At 54.0% G+C, this 17,827-nt stretch overlaps 3 protein-coding genes across 15 annotated transcripts; 2 read left to right on the top strand and 1 right to left on the bottom strand.

The window, feature by feature from the left end:
• Positions 1 to 57: 57 nt before the first annotated feature.
• LOC111150428 (solute carrier family 35 member A2) lies at positions 58 to 9,174 on the top strand. Of its 5 annotated transcripts, none has more exons than XM_022507883.1 (5): positions 302 to 392; positions 1,953 to 2,135; positions 5,737 to 5,888; positions 6,804 to 7,534; positions 8,866 to 9,174. In XM_022507883.1, the coding sequence occupies exons 1-5, from the start codon at positions 302 to 304 to the stop codon at positions 8,891 to 8,893; spliced, it is 1,185 nt and encodes a 394-aa protein (XP_022363591.1). In that variant the 3' UTR covers positions 8,894 to 9,174. The 5 variants fall into 5 exon arrangements, with proteins under 5 accessions (XP_022363595.1, XP_022363591.1, XP_022363592.1 ...); XM_022507884.1 differs by lacking the exon at positions 8,866 to 9,174 and adding an exon at positions 1,884 to 1,889 and having other exon boundaries at positions 302 to 419; positions 6,804 to 8,655; XM_022507887.1 differs by lacking the exons at positions 302 to 392; positions 8,866 to 9,174 and adding an exon at positions 58 to 76 and having other exon boundaries at positions 7,394 to 8,655.
• A 68-nt stretch (positions 9,175 to 9,242) lies between these two features.
• On the bottom strand, positions 9,243 to 13,556 carry LOC111150420 (polyglutamine binding protein 1). Of its 7 annotated transcripts, none has more exons than XM_022507855.1 (7): positions 13,415 to 13,556; positions 12,853 to 12,937; positions 10,979 to 11,090; positions 10,399 to 10,511; positions 9,938 to 10,201; positions 9,645 to 9,708; positions 9,243 to 9,463 (listed from the first exon to the last, which is right to left on the bottom strand). In XM_022507855.1, exons 2-7 carry the CDS (start codon positions 12,917 to 12,919, stop codon positions 9,307 to 9,309), a joined length of 777 nt encoding a protein of 258 aa, XP_022363563.1. In that variant the 5' UTR covers positions 12,920 to 12,937; positions 13,415 to 13,556; the 3' UTR covers positions 9,243 to 9,306. The 7 variants fall into 7 exon arrangements, with proteins under 7 accessions (XP_022363563.1, XP_022363561.1, XP_022363562.1 ...); XM_022507853.1 differs by having other exon boundaries at positions 13,435 to 13,548; XM_022507854.1 differs by lacking the exon at positions 13,415 to 13,556 and adding an exon at positions 13,110 to 13,402.
• A 148-nt stretch (positions 13,557 to 13,704) lies between these two features.
• LOC111150435 (translocase of inner mitochondrial membrane 17B) lies at positions 13,705 to 17,322 on the top strand. 3 transcript variants are annotated; one of them, XM_022507896.1, is made up of 6 exons: positions 13,705 to 13,772; positions 14,642 to 14,741; positions 15,754 to 15,817; positions 16,540 to 16,668; positions 16,757 to 16,867; positions 16,948 to 17,322. In XM_022507896.1, the coding sequence occupies exons 1-6, from the start codon at positions 13,747 to 13,749 to the stop codon at positions 17,034 to 17,036; spliced, it is 519 nt and encodes a 172-aa protein (XP_022363604.1). In that variant the 5' UTR covers positions 13,705 to 13,746; the 3' UTR covers positions 17,037 to 17,322. The 3 variants fall into 3 exon arrangements, with proteins under 3 accessions (XP_022363604.1, XP_022363602.1, XP_022363603.1); XM_022507894.1 differs by having other exon boundaries at positions 13,715 to 13,772; positions 16,540 to 16,867; positions 16,948 to 17,039; XM_022507895.1 differs by lacking the exon at positions 13,705 to 13,772 and adding an exon at positions 13,988 to 14,170 and having other exon boundaries at positions 16,540 to 16,867; positions 16,948 to 17,039.
• The last annotated feature ends 505 nt before the right edge of the window (positions 17,323 to 17,827 follow it).

The following is a 17,827-nucleotide window of genomic DNA, read 5'->3' as shown; positions in this document are numbered from 1 at the left end:
GATCTAGAAAGCGAGATCAATGAAGTCGAGGGCGGGTCTAGTAACGGGAATGAGCCAATGAGGCTCTGTAGAGACAGCTAGAGGCTGAGTCGGCCGGGTATTGGGTCTGCCCATCCCGACGGAATCTGGGAATCCCGAGGCCGCGGTCTTAGGTTACCACTGTTCAGGAGCGGACGAGAAAAACCACAGCTCTGGCCAGCCCCTCACTCGCCCCGCCCCTACCCCCGAGGCCCGGAAGCGGAAGTGACGGATACGGAAGTGCCCTGCTGTTGCCGAGGGGACGGGCCAGGCAGATGCCAACATGGCAGCGGTTGGGTCTGGCGGTTCTACCGCGGCTGCTGCGCCAGGGGCGGTCTCCGCGGGGGCGTTGGAGCCTGGAACCGCGAGTGTGGGTGAGACAGGCCGTGGCCGAGCAGGCGGTGGCCGGGCGAGAGTCGGGATCACTGGGGGGTCAGGAAGGTTCCTCACTCAAGCGAGAGGGAGCATCCCTTATGGACCCACCTATGTGTGTGTGGTGGGGGGGTGGAGGAGGGAGGACGGAACGGTCCACTGTGAGTGTGTTGGAAGGCGGGGAAGAGACCATTCTGAGGGTAATTGGGGGGGTCCCTTCCGCATATGGAGAATGGAGATCTTTCTGAGACTGGGGGGTTATTGCCTTTGGGGGAGGCTAAGACCACTGAGACCATTTTGAGTTTGTGGGGGGGGGGTCCGTCCTTAGAGAAGGGAGAGAGCATTCTGAGGGTGGGAAAGTTCTTCCTTATAGAATAAAGAGGCTGTTCTGTGGGTGGTGGTTTCTTCCTTATAAAGGGATAGGGGTTATTGTGAATTAGGGTGGGGCGGGTCCTTCCATACCCGACTTAGAGGGTCCGTTTTGAAGATTGGGATGTCCGTTATAAGGAGATGAGACTGTTCTGGTGGGTCCCTTCCTAATGCTGGTAGAGTCCATTGTATATTGGAGTGAGAGGGTCCTTTCTTACATGGCAGAGAAAAGACATTCTGAGGGTGTGGGGCCCTTCTTTATAGCGGGGAGAGTTCATTGTGAGTGTGAGTAGAACAAGGAATGATTCCTTGGCTGGAGGTAGGGAGGGTGCAGTGGTTGGAGGATGACTGGGCCATGTGGAGTATAGGGAAATACTTCCTTATGTCCTCGAGGGAATCACACCATTCTTGGTACAGTAACCATTTATTATATGGGGTCCAGTCCTAGGGGCTGTGGAGGAATTATTTCTTAAGTTTGTGAAACCATTCTGTGTCAGAGGGACTCTGGTGGTCATAGAAGGTAGGAGTTGGAAAGACCATTCTCAGTGTGAGGGGATGGAATAATATCTTAGATGGGAGGAAGACCGTTCTTTAGGGGGTGGACATGCCTTATATAGTGGTCTCATTCCCTGTATTGAGGTATCATTCTTTACATAGGACGACCCCTCATTAAATAGAAGCATCATTTCATATAAATCTGTGGTTTGCTCACCCATATAATGGAATCCTTGTAGCTCGCTCAGAGATCAGAACAACATAGGGATCTGCTGAGGTATTCCACATAAATTCTTTATCCCAGCGATAGGTAGACAGTTAGCACTCAATAAATGTTGAGAATGTGGTTGGTAGTCCGTCTTGGGGTGGAGTTGCTTCTCACACAGAGGAGGGAGAGAGGGGGCCCAGTGTGTTCAGCACCTGCTCCAGCCATTTCCTGATACCTCAGCAAGGATTCCAGGTATGGGCTGGATGGGGCGAGGTCCACTTCCTCCTTTGTGGCTCTTCCTGCCTGTTGAGGCAGCAGAAGTAGATGGGAGTCAGACTCTCCTTGGGTCAGGATAGGGAGGCAGAGAGAGGAAGTGGCAGTGGCTAGGAGGATCCTGGTTGAGAAAGGAGTGAGGGGGAAGGTGGTGGTGTGGCTGTGTCCTAGCAGCTTCTGACCCCTTCTTCCTCCTTGCTCATTGAATTTCCCACAGCTCACCGGCGCCTCAAATACATATCCCTAGCTGTGCTGGTGGTCCAGAATGCCTCCCTCATCCTCAGCATCCGCTACGCCCGCACACTGCCTGGGGACCGCTTCTTTGCCACCACTGCTGTGGTCATGGCCGAAGTGCTCAAAGGTCTCACCTGCCTGCTGCTGCTCTTCGCACAGAAGAGGGGTATGAGCCAGCAACGGGGGCGGTGGTGCTGCACTGGGGTCAGTGGGACTTTGTGTGTGTATGTGTGTACACCCATGCCCACATGGAGGGTTTGCTGGGGGAATATCACTGTATCCCTGTGTCTCAAACCGCCTGTGGAGTATGTAAGTGCAGCTAATCTGCCTTGTCCCTCCAGCCCTACTTTTATACCCCTGATGCCCGGGAAGTTGGTCTGCGTGGACTGTAGGAGTGGTCTGTGCCCATAAGGTAGCAGGGGACCCTTACAGGGTGATTCACTTATTTCCGTTTAACTTTGCATTATGGATCATTTTAAACATATACAAACTTGGAGAGAATAATAAAATAAAATGTCCATGTACCCATCACCCAGATTCATCAGTTGTCCACTCATGGCCCCTCTGCCATTAAACAGCATCAGTGATTACCCACTCACTGTCCATCTCCCTGTCTGCCTACCTACCCACTCCCTGCCTTACTTTACTGCAGTGTGTCCTACACGAAGTATGTAGTATTTTGAAGTAAATCCCCACCCCTACCTTACTGTCTTGAATAAATATTTTGGTACATTAAAAATAACTGCAGTATCTAAAAATCATACATCAAAAAAATGAACCATAAAAGAATCAAATACCCAGTCAAGTGTTCACACACTTATAATGGCTTCTCAAATATCATAAAAATTTTTAAGAATTTGTCTCAGTCAGGTTTATATAAGGTCAGTGTCTTGCAATTGGTTGGTGTCTTCTAGGTTTGTTAACCTCAGGGTTCTCCTCCAGCTCTGTGATGGGCAGTTAATTTCTTTTTTTTTTTTTTAAGATTTTTATTTATTTGACAGAGAGACAGAGAGAGATCACAAGTAGGCAGAGAGACAGGCAGAGAGAGAGGGGAAGCAGGCTCCCCGCCAAGCAGACAGCCCGATGTGGGACTCGGACCCAGGACCCTGAGATCATGACCTGAGCTGAAGGCAGAGGCTTAACCCACTGAGCCACCCAGGTGCCCCTGGGCAGTTAATTTCTTGAAGAGAGCAGGTGGTTTGTCTTAGAGACTTTGGACAGTCTGCAGTTTGCTGCCGGCCTCCTAGTGGTATCATTTAACATATTCCTCTACCTTTTCTGTACTTCCTAGAAATTGAATTTCTATACCAATTTAAACATCTCCCTAAAAGCCTGCTTTAAAACGTTGTCAGTTGTTTCTCTACAAAGGCTGTGCCAGGGCGCCTGGGGGGCTCAGTCAGTTAAGCGTCTGACTCTTGATTTCAGCTCAGGTCATGATCGCAGGGTCTTGAGATCGAGCCCCACATTGGGCTCTGCACTTAGCAATGGGGAATCTGCTTGAGATTTTCTCCCTTTCCCTCTGCCTCTCCCCCGGCTTGTGGGCACGCATGCCCTAATAAGTAAATAAATCTTTACAAAAAATAATTAAAGGCCTTGCCTTTGTAAAGGATACAGATGTCTGTTCCAGCTCTGCTGTCAGTATTTACGATGAAGAAAACATTCTTGCCCACTCACTAGCTCCAGGGCCCTGGGAAGCAGCAGTTTGGGAACCCATCTGTTCTGTCCTTTCTTTCCTTTTTTTTTTTTTTTTTAAAGTGGACGTGTAGCTGAGATACACAGTTAACCATTGAACAACACAGGTTTGAGCTGTGCAGGCCCATTTAGACGCAGGTTTTTGTCTAATAAATACAGTACGGAAAATGTATTTTCCTTAGGATTTTCTTTTCTCTGGCTTACTTTAATGTAAGAATACCATATATGATACATATAACACACAAAATGTTCTATGTTCTCCGTAAGGCTTCCAGCCAGCAGTAGACTATTAGGAGTTAAGCTTGGGGGTTGGGGGCATCAACAATTTATGTGGATTTTTAACTGTCTGGGGGGTTGATGCCCCAGCTCCTGTGCTGGTCACTGGTTAACTGTAATGTTTTCTTAGTTTCAGGTGTACAACATACTGATTCAACAATTCTCTACATTACACAGTGCTCACCATGATAAGTGCACTAACCATCTGTCACCAGACTGAGTTATTACCTTATTATTGGCTGTATTCCCTGTGCTGTACTTTTCATCCCTGTGACTTATTTATTTTTATAACTGGAACTTTGTACCTCGTTACCCCCTTCACCTATTTCGCCCATTTCCCGCTCCCCTCCCCGCCCTCAGCAACTGCCAGTTCTCTAAGAGTATGTGATTCTGTGTCTGTTTTTGTGGTTGTTTGTTTTGTTTTGTTTTGTTTTAGATTCTGCGAGGTGGTGAAATCATTTGTCTTTCTTGGTCTGACTTCCTTCACTTAGCATCATGCCCTGGAGGTCCATCATCTGCTCTGTCCCCTCCCCCACCTTCTGTTCTGTTCTCAGTTGATTCCGAGACACTTCCAAGTGCTCTTTGCGGCAGCCCCTGCTCTGACTGTGTCCTGCCCTCAGGGGGGCTGATATTTGGGATGGGGAGAAGCAAAGAGCTGCAGATTTAAAACCACAGGCCTCCACCTCAGATCTACAATTTCAGCCCCTTGCCCCATGTTGTTGTTGTTGTTGTTTTTTCTCTTGAATCAGTTTTGTGGTAAAACCTGGCCTGACCCCACATGGGGCTGTTTGTGTATCTGTGTTTTTAATTTTTCTCATTTGGTGTGAATGTTTACACAAGTCACCACAGAAATACGAACATGTGTGATTATGGCATGCAGCCCCCTGTATGTGAAGGCTGCGTTATGTGTTACGTGCCAGATTGCCCGTGCTACTTGTCTGACGCCTGGAAAATGCCCAACACCCAAACCCCTGGGCCCCAAGAGTTGGGGTTAAGGAGTTTGAGATGGGTAATTACTCCCGGGACGAAGGCCGGGCAGGGCCACGAGCCGTCAGTGCAAGTTCCCTGTGATAGGCCCGTGCACTGGCTTTCCCCTGCGATAGCCCGGTGCAGTAAGTGGGGTTTTCACAGAGGAGCAACATGCAGCTGAGCCTGAAAAGGTAAACTGTAGAGCTTTGCAGAGGCCTGACTCTCCAGGAGGGTCCTCTCTCTCATGCATCGGTGGGAGCAGGCCCCAGCCAGCCTTGCCTGCTTCTTAGTCCCACTGCCGCTGTTGCCTGTGGCCCAGGTGGCCCAGTCCTTGCGTGTTGGGTGGGCAGAGCAGGAGATGGCTCCTGCCCTCAGGCAGCTCGCAGGCCAGTAAGGAGCTAGGATAAGCATCATAGTTGAGTCTCCAACTTCCCCTCTGATTGGCAGTCTGCCTTCCCACTCCTAAGGCTTCTCCTTCACAAGCTAGTTCCTACTGACAATTTCACTGGCTAGACGGGTATTGAGTGCTTGCCCTCAGTGGGCCTCCTGTCCGGGGAGCTAGGCTGTACACTGAGTGAGGACAGCCTGTGAGCCTCAGCTGCACACAGTCGAGGATGGTGGTTTTGTGTCCTATGAAACTGCTGGCCATGAGGCCTGCTGGAGCGGGGGGTGGGGGGTGCTGCGCTGTGGGGAAACTGAGAGCACAGACCTCATTCGAGCCCTCAGGAAGTCAGAGTATGGTAGGGAGACGCAGGGCCCAGCCCAGTCCTGGCCCGCAGAGGATCTGCAGTGCTCAGGAGGACTGTCCTCCCCCTCCCCGTGCACCCCAGGTAACGTGAAGCACCTCGCGCTCTTCCTCCACGAGGCTGTCCTGGTGCGGTATGTGGACACGCTCAAGCTTGCAGTGCCCTCTCTCATCTACACCTTGCAGAATAACCTCCAGTATGTTGCCATCTCCAACCTGCCAGCTGCCACTTTCCAGGTGAGCTGCATGCCCAGTGTGGCCTCGGAGGAGCCGGCTGGGGTCAGGGAGGTAGGAGGCCGACAGGGGAGGGCTGCAGAGAGCTGGGGCCATGTCGCCTTGGCTCTCCCTCAGTCTCAGTTCTTCATCTGTGAGAACCGGGAATGGGGACGGGAATGCCTCCTCACCAGGTTGCTGGGATGGCTAAAAGAAATAATATCTGGGAAGAGCCCTTGGTTGGCAGTAGGCGGGCTTTTGGCTGTTTCCAAGGAGGCCTTGGAAAACGGTTCAAGAGCCTGGATTCTGGGGCCCAAATCCCACCTCGGCTACTACTTCCCAGCTGTGTGATCTTGGGCAAGTCACTTGACGTCTCTGTGCCCTAGTTTTCTCATCTTCCCATCAGACATTACAATAGCGTCCACCTAATCTGGGAGAGCACTGAACGAATGGATTCACATGCAGTGCCCAGAGGCACAGTAGCACACAGCGGCCACTGTGTCAATGTTTGCCGATGTTATCATTGTGGCTTATTGGCTTGCATCAGCACCTAGTTATCAGCCCCCCACCCCCCGCACCCTCATCAGAGAGCCTGTCACTTGTTCACTCACCTGCCACGTGAGCTGGTTCGCAAACAACAGCTGTACTCCACAGATGGTGATGTCAGGGCCGAGACAGGGCAAGTGCCTTGTTCCTCATCACACAGCCAGAAAATGGGGTTGGGGTGCAGACTTGGGTGTGGCCCGGGACTTCCTTGTGGAGCTGTGGACTTTCCGGGAAGCACGGCGCAGGGCTGTTTAGCGCCCTATCAGTCAGCTCCCAAGGACTGGGTGTCTTTCTGGTCGCCTGCCCTGTCCTATCCCTGCACTGGGCACATTGCGGGATGGGGGTGGGGTGGGGAACAGCCCTTAGCACCTCCCGCATGCATGCCGCACACAGGTGACGTACCAGCTGAAGATCCTGACCACGGCGCTGTTCTCTGTGCTCATGCTGAACCGCAGCCTTTCGCGGCTGCAGTGGGCCTCCCTGCTGCTCCTCTTCACGGGCGTTGCCATTGTCCAGGCACAGCAAGCTGGTGGTGGGGGCCCTCGGCCACTGGACCAGAACCCTGGGGCAGGCCTGGTGGCCGTCGTGGCCTCTTGTCTGTCCTCGGGCTTTGCGGGCGTCTACTTCGAGAAGATCCTCAAGGGCAGCTCGGGCTCTGTGTGGCTGCGAAACTTGCAGCTGGGCCTCTTCGGCACGGCGCTAGGCCTGGTGGGGCTCTGGTGGGCCGAGGGCACTGCTGTGGCCCGCCGCGGCTTCTTCTTTGGCTACACGCCGGCCGTGTGGGGCGTGGTGCTCAACCAGGCCTTTGGCGGGCTGCTGGTGGCTGTTGTCGTCAAGTACGCCGACAACATCCTCAAGGGCTTTGCCACCTCCCTATCCATCTTGCTGTCCACGGTTGCCTCCATCCGCCTCTTCGGCTTCCACGTGGACCCGCTGTTCGCCCTGGGCGCCGGGCTGGTCATCGGTGCTGTCTACCTCTACAGTTTGCCCCGAGGTGCAGCCAAAGCCACCGCCTCTGCCTCCGCCTCCGGGCCCTGCACGCACCAGCAGCCTCCGGGGCAGCCGCCACCACCCAAGCTGTCTTCCCACCATGGAGACCTCAGCACGGAGCCCTTTCTGCCGAAGTCAGTGCTGGTGAAGTGAGGGCTGGTGGCGGTGGGGGGTGACAGGGAGGGGGACTGGGTGGAGGGTGTTGGGCATCTGCAGGGACCTGAGCTGCCACTGGGCCTGGCTCCTCTGGGACTGGAAGAGTTTTCTCCCAGGTCATGGAGACTTCTGGAGGGGCATGGGACGGGGTGGGGCGTCACACGAACCCTTCCTCGCAGACTGGAGGGGGCTTTGAGAGCTGCCTCCTCTGCCCCAGCCAACCCCTTTCGGGGACTGGGTTGACAGTGTTGTCATTCAAGGCCTTTCTTTGCCTGCCTGCCCTCAGCTGGAGGTGTCCTGTCTTCCATGCCTGGGAGAGCCCCTCCTAGCAGCCCCTCCACCTTTGTAAGGACAAATCGGACAAAAATGTTACAGCTCTTTTAGTGATGGATGCCTACCTGTGGGGTTCAGCTTCCTGTAGCTTGAGGCCTTCTTGCCTCCCTCACAGCCGCAGTGGATCATGTTAGCAGTTCGGGTCTTTTTTGTACGTGGCCTTGGGGCAGCTTCCCTGACGGGAGACCCTTGATAATGGGCCTGTCGTGGGCACCCCGGAGAGAGGCAGGGGCCAGAGCTGACACGTGTTGCATCGGCCCATTCCTGGGGAGGGTACAGTGCAATGGGGGCCGTTTGTTTTTTTAGTGGTCTGGGAACTTGTGGTGTAATCAGATAATTAATAATCCAGGGTGCGGGGAGGGGGAAAAGGTCCTTGGAGTGGCTGAATCTCACTGAAATCTAAGACACTGTCAGATGCCGGATGCAGGGTTCTTTTCCGAGACATCCCAAAAGGGAAGCTAAAGCTGCTGACCACAGCTCTGGTAACGCACTGGCCGTATGAGGCGCCCTCGCTCTGGGACAGGGTGAGGGGTCTCCAAATCGCTGAGATGTGGAACCTGCCCCCTGCACTCCCTAAAGCTTATTAACCCCTTAACGGTCTCCCAGGATGTGCGTGCGCGCGCACACGTACACGTGCACACACACACACGGGGGAGATGCCTGGGCTATCTTTGCTCTATGTAAATAGGGTCGTTGGATCTTTATTTTTGATTAAGTTGTTCTGATTTTTTTGGCTTGTTTTCTAAGGAACTGTAATGAACAAATGTCAGGAGACCCAATGCCAAATAAAGATGTTGTATTTATTTAGTCCACGTGTAGCTTTCTGACCCAGGGGATTCACTCTGTCTGCATAGGCTCTGTTACTAACCCCCGGACTACCAGCCCCACCACTGCTACCCTCGCTTGCTCAGGGCACTCGCCTGCTAGCCCACACCAGCTGTCTGTGTTTCTCTCTCCCTCCCCATTCCCACCACAGGTTGCTCACCAAGGTGAAGGGTTCGTAGCCGCTGGGATCGAAGACGCTGGCCTGGCCTTCTCCCCTCTTGCCCTGGCCCAGCCAGGACCAAACTCTGATCAGTATTAGGGGTGGGGGGAGGTAGACACTGAACCCCAGCCTGGTCCCCCCACCCCCACCCCCCACTCCCACGCAGGGGGAGGGACACAACTGAACTCTGGTAATGAGGGCATGGACAGGATCCACCTCAGCCTCCAAGCCCCCTGTCGCCCTCATATCCTTGCCACTCCCGCACTATCTTAGGTGAGTTTTTGCAAATAAAATGTGTTTCACTTCTTGCTGGCCTGGGTTGGGAAGCCTCAAGAGCGCATGGGAAGGAAGCACTCAGGCCTCATGGGCACGATCCATCGAAAAGCTTTATTAAAAATACCGGGGAGCAGTGGGGTGGCGAGTCGGGGAGGTTCAGTCTTGTTGCTTGGTTCGGGAGGCCTCGGCGTTGGCCCGGAGCACAGCCCCTGGGGATGGGTAGGGGCGCTGCTGGAAGAGGGGCCCCGCTGCTGTCGTGTCTGCACCCGTCTTGGCCTCATTCCGCTTGGGGAGTCCTGTTGACCATGTGCCCCTGGTGGGGAGGGGGTTAGGAAATAGGGGTCAGGAGTTGGGAATATGGTATGCAGTGGGCACTCCCCACCCCCAGCTCCAACAACTGACAAATCGGGGAAGGAGACAGGAAAAAAGGAATGGTCATCAGTGCAAGGGACTCATGAGGGAAAGAGAAGGGCTTGTGAGGGCTTTTCCTTTACCGGGGTGCATCCGAGTACGAGCTGGGGTCCATGGGGTCTAACTCTTCATCCTTCCGGCTTGCCGCTGAGGAAACAGGTGGCAGAGTGAGGTTTTCAGTAGAGACACAAGGAGCCCCTGATCACCAACCTCCCCCATCCCAGGGAGAAACCGGGTGCATGGCTGCCGTGGCCCACAGCACCCCATCCCAGGCCCCAGGCTCAGGCACTCGCATGAGCAAAGGGAGGGCCTCTCTTCCATGGCTCGTCCGTGGTGCCTAATCTGCCTCGGGCCCCGGCCCTGCTGTTGAGCTTACCCTTCTTGCTCTTGGGGTAGGGCGCCAGCTCCTCCCTGCGATGATGGCGCCGTTCTTTGCTCTCTTCCCGCTCTGATTTGTCATACCCACGATCCCGATCCCGATCCCTGTCCCGCTCTCTCTCTCTGTCCACTTTGTCATAACCACGCTCCCGGTCTCTGTCTGACTTCTCGTGGCCCCGGTCCGACTTCTCGTGGCCCCGGTCCGACTTCTCGTGGCCTCGGTCTGACTTCTCATGGCCCCGATCCACCTTCTCCTCAGCATCTGGGAACACAAAAGCCTTGAAGTGACCTTTCTCCTCCAATCTCTGGCCCCAGCAGCCTCTGCCTTCAGTAACTGCCCCCGCTCTTGCCTGGGGTTTGGTCTGCCTGTCTCACCTGCCCCTCCCCAGTCCACTGTCATTTACCTGACCCCTCCCTGAGAACTGCAGGACCATGGACTGCTTAGGTCCGCCAACTCACCTGCATTACTTGCCCTGAGCTTCTTGGCAGATTTGGTAACGACGGAGTTGGGGTCATGTGGGGAGAGCCAGGACACGAGGTCTGTGTCCACATTCCAGTAGTAAGGGAGCCCGCTGTGGGGCAGTGGGAAGGAAGCAGGGGAGGGAGAGAGGGAGGGGGAGAGAGGAGGGAAGGAGGGAGTGGAGGAGTGTCAGCACAGGGGTCTTTTTTTTAAGATTTTATTTGATTTTTATTTGACAAGAGATCACAAGTAGGCAGAGAGGCAGTTAGAGAGGGGGAAGCAGGCTCCCTGCTGAGCAGAAAGCCCGAGCGGGGCTCGATCCCAGGATCCCGGGATCATGACCCGAGCCGAAAGCAGAGGCTTTAACCCACTGAGCCACCCAGGCACCCCAGCACAGGGGTCTTATAGCCTCAACTCCTACCCATCTCTTGTAACTGCCCCACATCAGGACCCCAGAGGATGGACCCCCAGACCTCTTCTCTGTGTTTCCCATTTACCCCAAGGCCAGGGACAGCACAGGAAAGGTGAAGTCAGATGTCAGTTCCCCCACCCACCCCCACCCCAGTTCCCCAGGCTCACCAGGAAGGGTCAAACACCTTGTACCAGCTCGGTGGCAGGCCCTCCAACCGGGTGGCCTCATAGTCTACCGGGTCATCATCATAGTCCTCGGCAATGATCTCTTCCTCTGGCTCTGGCAGAATAGCGGGGTGGAGGAAAGCAGTAAGGACTAGAGGGATTCTCATCTTACAGCCAGAGCCTGGAGAGACACTCAAATTCACATGGACCGTGTGTGTGTGTGTGTGTGTGTGTGTGTGTGTGCACGCGCACACACCAGGTCTCACCTTCTGTGGCGAATATCACATTCCAAATCCAAGTGTCTGAAGATCAGGGGATTTGCCAAAAAATGTACCTAAATCTCTTCTGTTTCTGGGTTCAGGTAAAATCTGGGATTTGATGCTGTCACCCACACCTATCTGATTTCAGAATTTAGACAAGGATTCATCATACAAATGTATCCTCCAGTTCCCGAGTTCAGGAAGCATGGGACATCATGCTATCCAAATCTATTTGGATAAAATGAGTTTGAACAGTAACGGATTGTTCTGAAAATATGTCCAAATCTGCTCAGCTCCCAAAGCCTGGAAAATAACGGGTTTCTTTTTTTTTTTTTAAGATTTTATTTATTTATTTGACAGAGAGAGAGAGAGAGATCACAAGTAGGCAGAGAGGCAGGCAGAGAGAGGGGGAAGCAGGCTCACCACTGAGCAGAGAGCCCAATGCGGGGCTCGATCCCAGGACCCTGAGATCATGACCTGAGCCGAAGGCAGAGGCTTAACCCACTGAGCCACCCAGGCGCCCCAAATAACGAGTTTCTGATCTTGTATATTGAGCAGCAAGTCTGGATGGCAGGGGATATATCCCAAACACTGCTCTGGGTCCATTCAGTTCCTAGGCTTGACACATAGCAGGCCTACGGCAGCTGTCAGTTACTATTGGCAAAATAAAAGAGGTGAATGTTGTTAGCTTGGTACGTGACCCTCAGTAGGCCTAGCACAGATTTCAGCTATGGCTGGAACTAACAATGAAATGTACATGTCAGCAGCAGCATACTGTCTGTCACACAATAGGCCCAAAGTAGATGTGAGCTATCATCAACAGTATCGTTAGTAAGATGTATATTCCATCAGCACAGGGCGCCGTACTCAACAGGCTTACAATAATGGTCAGTGATCATTATCAGTATTATTAACCACAAGATCTATGTGTGGCACAGTTGCTTGTAACAGATGGCCTTTATCAGTAAGGTGAAAATAAGATGTACTTCCCAGTGCTTAGCACACTGTACCCAAAAAGATGCCAAAAAAAAAACCCTCAAAAACAAAAAAACCACCACACCAGATGCCAGCTTTTACTATTACTGACAATGAGGTGGAAATCTTAGCACAAGCAGCCCAGGAGGCATACATGATAGATCCTATCATTATTTTCTACTGTTAGCCATAATGCATATGCCAAGCACTTGGGCCCAAAATACATGTCAGCTACGGATACGGTGAACAATAAGTTACAGATCACCAGCATAGTGCCTGGTGGCACCGTTGTAGGTCTAAAATAAGGTAATCATTAGGGTAAAGAACAAAGTATCAGCATCCTGCTACGGTCTACTAGGATACTTTGTAATACCTTCCAACGGATTGCTTGTTGGATTGCACGTGGCACACAACAGAACCCCAAAAAGGCCTGCTGTCAATATTAAGCACTAAATATGCATTCCCCACCCCCACCCCCGCCCGCGGTAGGAATGAATGTCAGGAAGCCATATTGTTAACAATGCCCGCCACCCGACTGATTGGTGCGCAATAGGGTCCATGCTAGGTATGAAGTGGCAGTTATGAACAAAGTGCCTGTCAAGCCTGCCACATGGTAGGCCCATCTGCTTTTAGCTCGCTTACCGGGCTCCAGATGTTTGAGGATGCCTCTCTTGGCCAAGCGGGTCTGCAGCGCAACAGGCAGCGGCATAGTGGACAGCAGACAGACCTAGGGACGGACGGACGGACAGGTACGCGCGCGCACACACACACACACACACACACACACACACACACACACACACACACAAACCGCCAGCTCAAATGAGGATTCAAATCCCGATCCTAAAATCAAGCGCCTCCTCCCAGCATATACTCCATCTGGAACCCCACCTACCTACCTGCACGGATAGCTGGCCGGACGGAACCGACGCACTAAGAGGTGGGAAGATAGGTGCACTGCCACCCAAACTCCCACCGACCCCCGCCTCGAGGCTGGGTGTTCCAGGACCCAGTTCCCCTCCCAGGCCCAGGCTCCGCCCACCGCCGAAGGGGCCAAGCTCAGTTCCAACCCCCTGCGTCCCAGGAATGGGCTCACCCAACGTCCCCCACAGACACCTGGGTGGGAGGAACCAAAGCTCCGGGATGGGGAAGCAGAGCGCAGCACCTCCTCCTGCTGCAAAAGAGGCACCCACCCCAACATTACCAATACAATCCCGAGCGTACTGGAAGGCTGTCAGATGGGCCGGCTTTCTCTTGTAGCTGCTAGGATCACCAGAACCACATGAATGCCTTCTCTGAAAACACAGAATGAGGACCGTCCTCCCCAAGGCTTGAAAGAACTGGGCGACGCTCAGGCTGCCGTACAGATGACGCAAACCCGGGTGGCCAATGAGAGCGCGGCCCTGGCCTGACAAGCGCGAAGCGACCCAATCGCTGGGCTGGAATAGGTGGAGCGCTCAGGCGCCTGTGCGCGTGTGCCGTGGGGGCGTGGCCCGCCGGGGTTTAGTCAGGACTGCGCGGCCGGACGCCGGCGCCATGGAGGAGTACGCGCGGGAGCCTTGGTACGGCGGTGGGCACAGGCCCCGGGACTGTTGCTGCGGCGCCACGGCCAGCTGTGGGAGGCGGGCGGGAGAGGCGCCGGCCACACCGCGCCGCGTCCCAGACTCGGGACATTCTTAGACATTTGTGGTCTCCTTCCGCTTCCCTCCGCTTCGTTCCTCCCACTCGGGCACCGTTAAGAGGGGCCGCCGCCGTGTGCCTGGAGAAGGTGCGGTGCAGGACCAACCACTCCCAAGTTTCCCCTGACTCCGTTTGTCTCCCCAGTCCCTCTTAACGGAACGAGCCATGCTGGTCGAATCCATTCCAGCCCGGGGGTGGTGACGGTTGTCGAGCGGAAATCCCCAGAGTTGCCGTGCGTGGCTTTATCCCGGTCGCTTCAGCGAATGGGGGCGGGGCCCGGGTGAGCCTATGGTGGACGAACTGGGTCCTCCCACCCCCCGCACCGTGTGCTCTTGGTTTTTCCCAGTTGGGGCGGGTTAAAGAGGGAAGAGGGCGGGATTTGGTCGGACGTGTTCATTGTTGGAAACGGGGGTGCAACCCCGTCCTGCTTTAATAACGGTATTAGCGAATGAACACTTTCACATCGCTGATCCAAACGTGCCAACCCCGCCTGTGTCAGTTCGTTTACTGTTCGGTAGTAGGGAAGCAGTTGGCTGATTCCTCGGTTGGCCACGAGGGGAGGGGCGGACAGGGCCAAGACTAATGCTTTTCCCCTTGAACACCATTTGCCGAAATGAGGGGGAAAATAATATTATCTGAAGTGCTGCTTCCTATTGGAGTGACTTGGCTTCTCCCAGTGGGAAAGAGTCCATGCAATATGGCAAGGGGAAGAGGGGCTCACTTAATCCCACCCTCCCCTTCCGGCCTGCAGCCCATGGCGAATTGTGGACGATTGCGGTGGAGCCTTCACTATGGGTGTCATCGGCGGTGGAGTCTTCCAGGCCATCAAGGGCTTCCGCAATGCCCCTGTCGTGAGTCGTGGCCTTCCCTGGGTGGGGCGGGGAACCTGCCCTGCCCATCCCACACGGGATACTGCGCGGAAAACCGCTTGGAGCTGCCGTGACTTACTCATTCTGGTTCCTGCTAGCTTACTATGTGCCAGGCCTGGCTTCAGGATCTGTGGTTTGGGGAGAAATGGCAAACATGGCCCTGTGTCCCTCGCCCCCAGCACCCAACTGGGTTTTCTCTGTGGAAATACTGTGCTATCAAAACGATTCTCATCAAATTCTAAATATATGTGTAAGGCCAGAGAGATTTTCCCCAGAGGCAGATTACTTGGATACAGGGAAGTGCCAGGAGTTTAACTGGCAGAAGGACAGCCTTAAAGTTAAGAAAATGCTTTTAATGTAACCTAATCAATGTTCTTTTCTTTCTCTCTCTCTGCCCACCCTCTTCCAAGATCTTATCAAACGTCATGGCTTTAAATGCCATCCATTTGTCAAGGTCTCTGAAATGTATCTGTCTACTCCCATCCCTCCCCTCAACTCCTGGAACTCTTTCCTGGATCTTTGCCCAGCTTTCCTGTTCTCATCCTCAAGGTCTCAGCACAAACACCCCCTCCTTTAGAGTCCTTTCCTGACCCCTCAGCCGTTATCATTTCTCTTGATGCCATTTCCTCTAGGGTCTGTATTGCTGTGTGAAGCTATCTTGTTGGTCTGTACCTCTGCCGGGCATTTGTCTCTCCCACTGTAATGTGAGCTCGGAGAGGGCAGAGGCTAGGTCTGTCTCATTCATTATCCCTCCATTACAGCATGGTGCCTGGCACTTAGGTGCTAGGGATCATTGAATGAATGAGAACTTCTCAACCCACACCTGAGAACGCCCATGTTAGGGTGCTCACCAGCCTCCGAGTTCCTGGTCCCTGCTCCGTGTCTCTACTTCTGATACCCCTGACCCATCACGTTCCCTCTCTTAAAAGCTACAAACCCTGCGTGCCAGGGGTCTCATCCCTGTTCTGACTCCCCGCCTCCTCACTTTTCCCAGGGAATTCGGCACCGAATGAGAGGTAGTGTCAATGCTGTGAGGATCCGAGCCCCCCAGATTGGAGGTGAGAGGCTTGGAGAGACCTAGGAAATGGGATGCAGAGTTGGCAGTGGTCGTTCCTGTGGTTCTAGACTGCAGATTGGGGGTCCACATTTCCAGTCCCAATTCTGCCTGCAACTTCAGGACAGTGATGTTTCCCCATAATTGAATACAGAGGTGTAGAAGTATGGATTCCAGAGTTTAAATCCAGACCCCGGATCTTCCCTGATGGCATGACTTTGGGTTCGTGGATTCACCTCTCCGAACCTCATCGGTAACATGGGGATGGTGACAGCAGTAACCATCTAAATTAAGACTTCAGAAGTCAAATTAACATATCAGTATCTAGAACAGGTCCTGGCGCACAGCAAGGCCTCAATAAACACTTCAACTATCACACCGTTAACCAGCTTTCATAGCCTCTTTTGGGGTCCCTTAAAGCAAGATCGGAAGTCCAGTTTGGTGTGATGCTTAGAAAGATCAGAGTTCCTCTGTGAAAAGCCACACAGAAGAGAAATCTGTTTGTAAACACTTGTCAAACCCCTACAAAGGTGAGGGGAATGCCGGTGGTGATCAGAGATGGCTTGACAAAGGGGCGCACAGGGAGTATCCCCTAGGAGTTTACTCTCCGCCTTTGTGTCTGGGTTTTTCTCCCCATCCATTGCCAGAACCTTCAGGCCTTGGAAGCCCCCAGACCCAGCGCTGTGGATTTTGGGGCATTCTGATTCAGCCTCTGTCTCCCTACAGGTAGCTTCGCGGTGTGGGGGGGCCTGTTCTCCACCATCGACTGTGGCCTGGTGCGCCTGCGGGGCAAAGAAGACCCCTGGAACTCCATCACCAGCGGAGCACTGACCGGGGCTGTGCTGGCAGCCCGTAGTGAGTGCCCCAGCCCCCGGCCCTCCAGCCCCTTCCGCCTTGTTCTGCCTGCCCTCACCTCTCTCTCCCTGTCTCTTCCCTCTCCCAGGTGGCCCACTGGCCATGGTGGGCTCGGCCATGATGGGGGGCATCCTCTTGGCCCTCATAGAGGGTGTTGGTATCCTCCTTACTCGCTACACGGCCCAGCAGTTTCGCAACGGTGAGTACCCAGCAGATACTGGTCAGGGAGAGGTGCGAAATGCATCGCCTCTCACCCTTAAGTGATTCTTTCCTTTGCAGCACCCCCGTTCCTGGAGGACCCTAGCCAGCTGCCCCCTAAGGAGGGTACACCAGCCCCAGGCTATCCCAGCTATCAGCAGTACCACTGAGGAAGTGACCGCCTGTCACCACCATGGGAGCTCCTCCTCCGTTCCCTCCCCGATGATCTACCTCGAAGGGAGGGCTGGCTCCCAGTTGGCCCTGGGACCCTCCAGAGAGGGCGTTTGCTGTGCTCCCTTGTCCCAGGGTGGGGGGTGGGGCACCCCAGCTGCCCTGAAGGATGGGTCCCCTTCTCTATCAGGGCACCCCAACCCCAAATTCACATGTAACAAGTTCTCACCCCAGCCCCCTTTTCCTGGCGCCCTGATGAGTATTTAAAGCCTGTTTTGAAATGCCTGTGTTTGTACTCCTTGAGCCGCGTGTGAGAGCCCCTTGTTATGACAAGGGGCAGGGCCCTCTTCGGGGACGCAGAAGCCCTACATATTGTAGTCTGCAGAGAGTAAGTGTTTGTGGGATGAATGAGCAGGAGGAGGAATGAATCGAGAAGTGAACAGGTGCATGAGTAAGGGGGTGTGGGGACCAAGTGATGAATCATAGGCAGACGGGAACAGGCTTGGGAAAGAAGTGAGTGAACAGAAGAATTACTGGGGTGGGGAAGGGTGTAGTTTGCACCTTGCACCCCGACCCCTCTCTCCCATGCACCCATTGCCAAGGCTGGGAAATCTGACTGCAGTGAAGTCTGGCTTTCTGAATCCCAGTCACCCCATTTATGAGTGTGATCTCCCTCTCTGTGGCCTCGCCATGGACCTGGGGTGGAAGTAGGGGTCAGAAAGATCCAGCTTTCTTGAGGAAGGTGCCCTCTGTCAGTCTCCCCTTCTGTACCCTGGAGCTACTCCTTGAT

The sequence above is a fragment of the Enhydra lutris genome, unplaced genomic scaffold (assembly GCF_002288905.1).
Source record: "Enhydra lutris kenyoni isolate GAN:26980312 unplaced genomic scaffold, ASM228890v2 scaffoldscaffold23, whole genome shotgun sequence".
Lineage (NCBI taxonomy): Eukaryota > Metazoa > Chordata > Mammalia > Carnivora > Mustelidae > Enhydra > Enhydra lutris.
This window is presented reverse-complemented; position numbering and strand designations above follow the sequence as displayed.

Excerpts from the sequence above, each read along its gene's own strand:
- LOC111150428 (XM_022507884.1), top strand. The coding sequence starts at position 302 with ATGGCAGCGGTTGGGTCTGGCGGTTCTACCGCGGCTGCTGCGCCAGGG. Across the intron at positions 2,136-5,736 it reads GCTCTTCGCACAGAAGAGGG|GTAACGTGAAGCACCTCGCG; the intron begins GTATGAGCCAGC and ends CGTGCACCCCAG. Across the intron at positions 5,889-6,803 it reads TGCCAGCTGCCACTTTCCAG|GTGACGTACCAGCTGAAGAT; the intron begins GTGAGCTGCATG and ends TGCCGCACACAG.
- LOC111150420 (XM_022507855.1), bottom strand. The coding sequence starts at position 12,919 with ATGCCGCTGCCTGTTGCGCTGCAGACCCGCTTGGCCAAGAGAGGCATC. Across the intron at positions 9,709-9,937 it reads CTACCCCAAGAGCAAGAAGG|CGGCAAGCCGGAAGGATGAA; the intron begins GTAAGCTCAACA and ends CTGTTTCCTCAG. Across the intron at positions 9,464-9,644 it reads TCGTACTCGGATGCACCCCG|GGGCACATGGTCAACAGGAC; the intron begins GTAAAGGAAAAG and ends CCTCCCCACCAG.
- LOC111150435 (XM_022507894.1), top strand. The coding sequence starts at position 13,747 with ATGGAGGAGTACGCGCGGGAGCCTTG. Across the intron at positions 13,773-14,641 it reads GAGTACGCGCGGGAGCCTTG|CCCATGGCGAATTGTGGACG; the intron begins GTACGGCGGTGG and ends TCCGGCCTGCAG. Across the intron at positions 16,868-16,947 it reads GGCCCAGCAGTTTCGCAACG|CACCCCCGTTCCTGGAGGAC; the intron begins GTGAGTACCCAG and ends TTTCCTTTGCAG.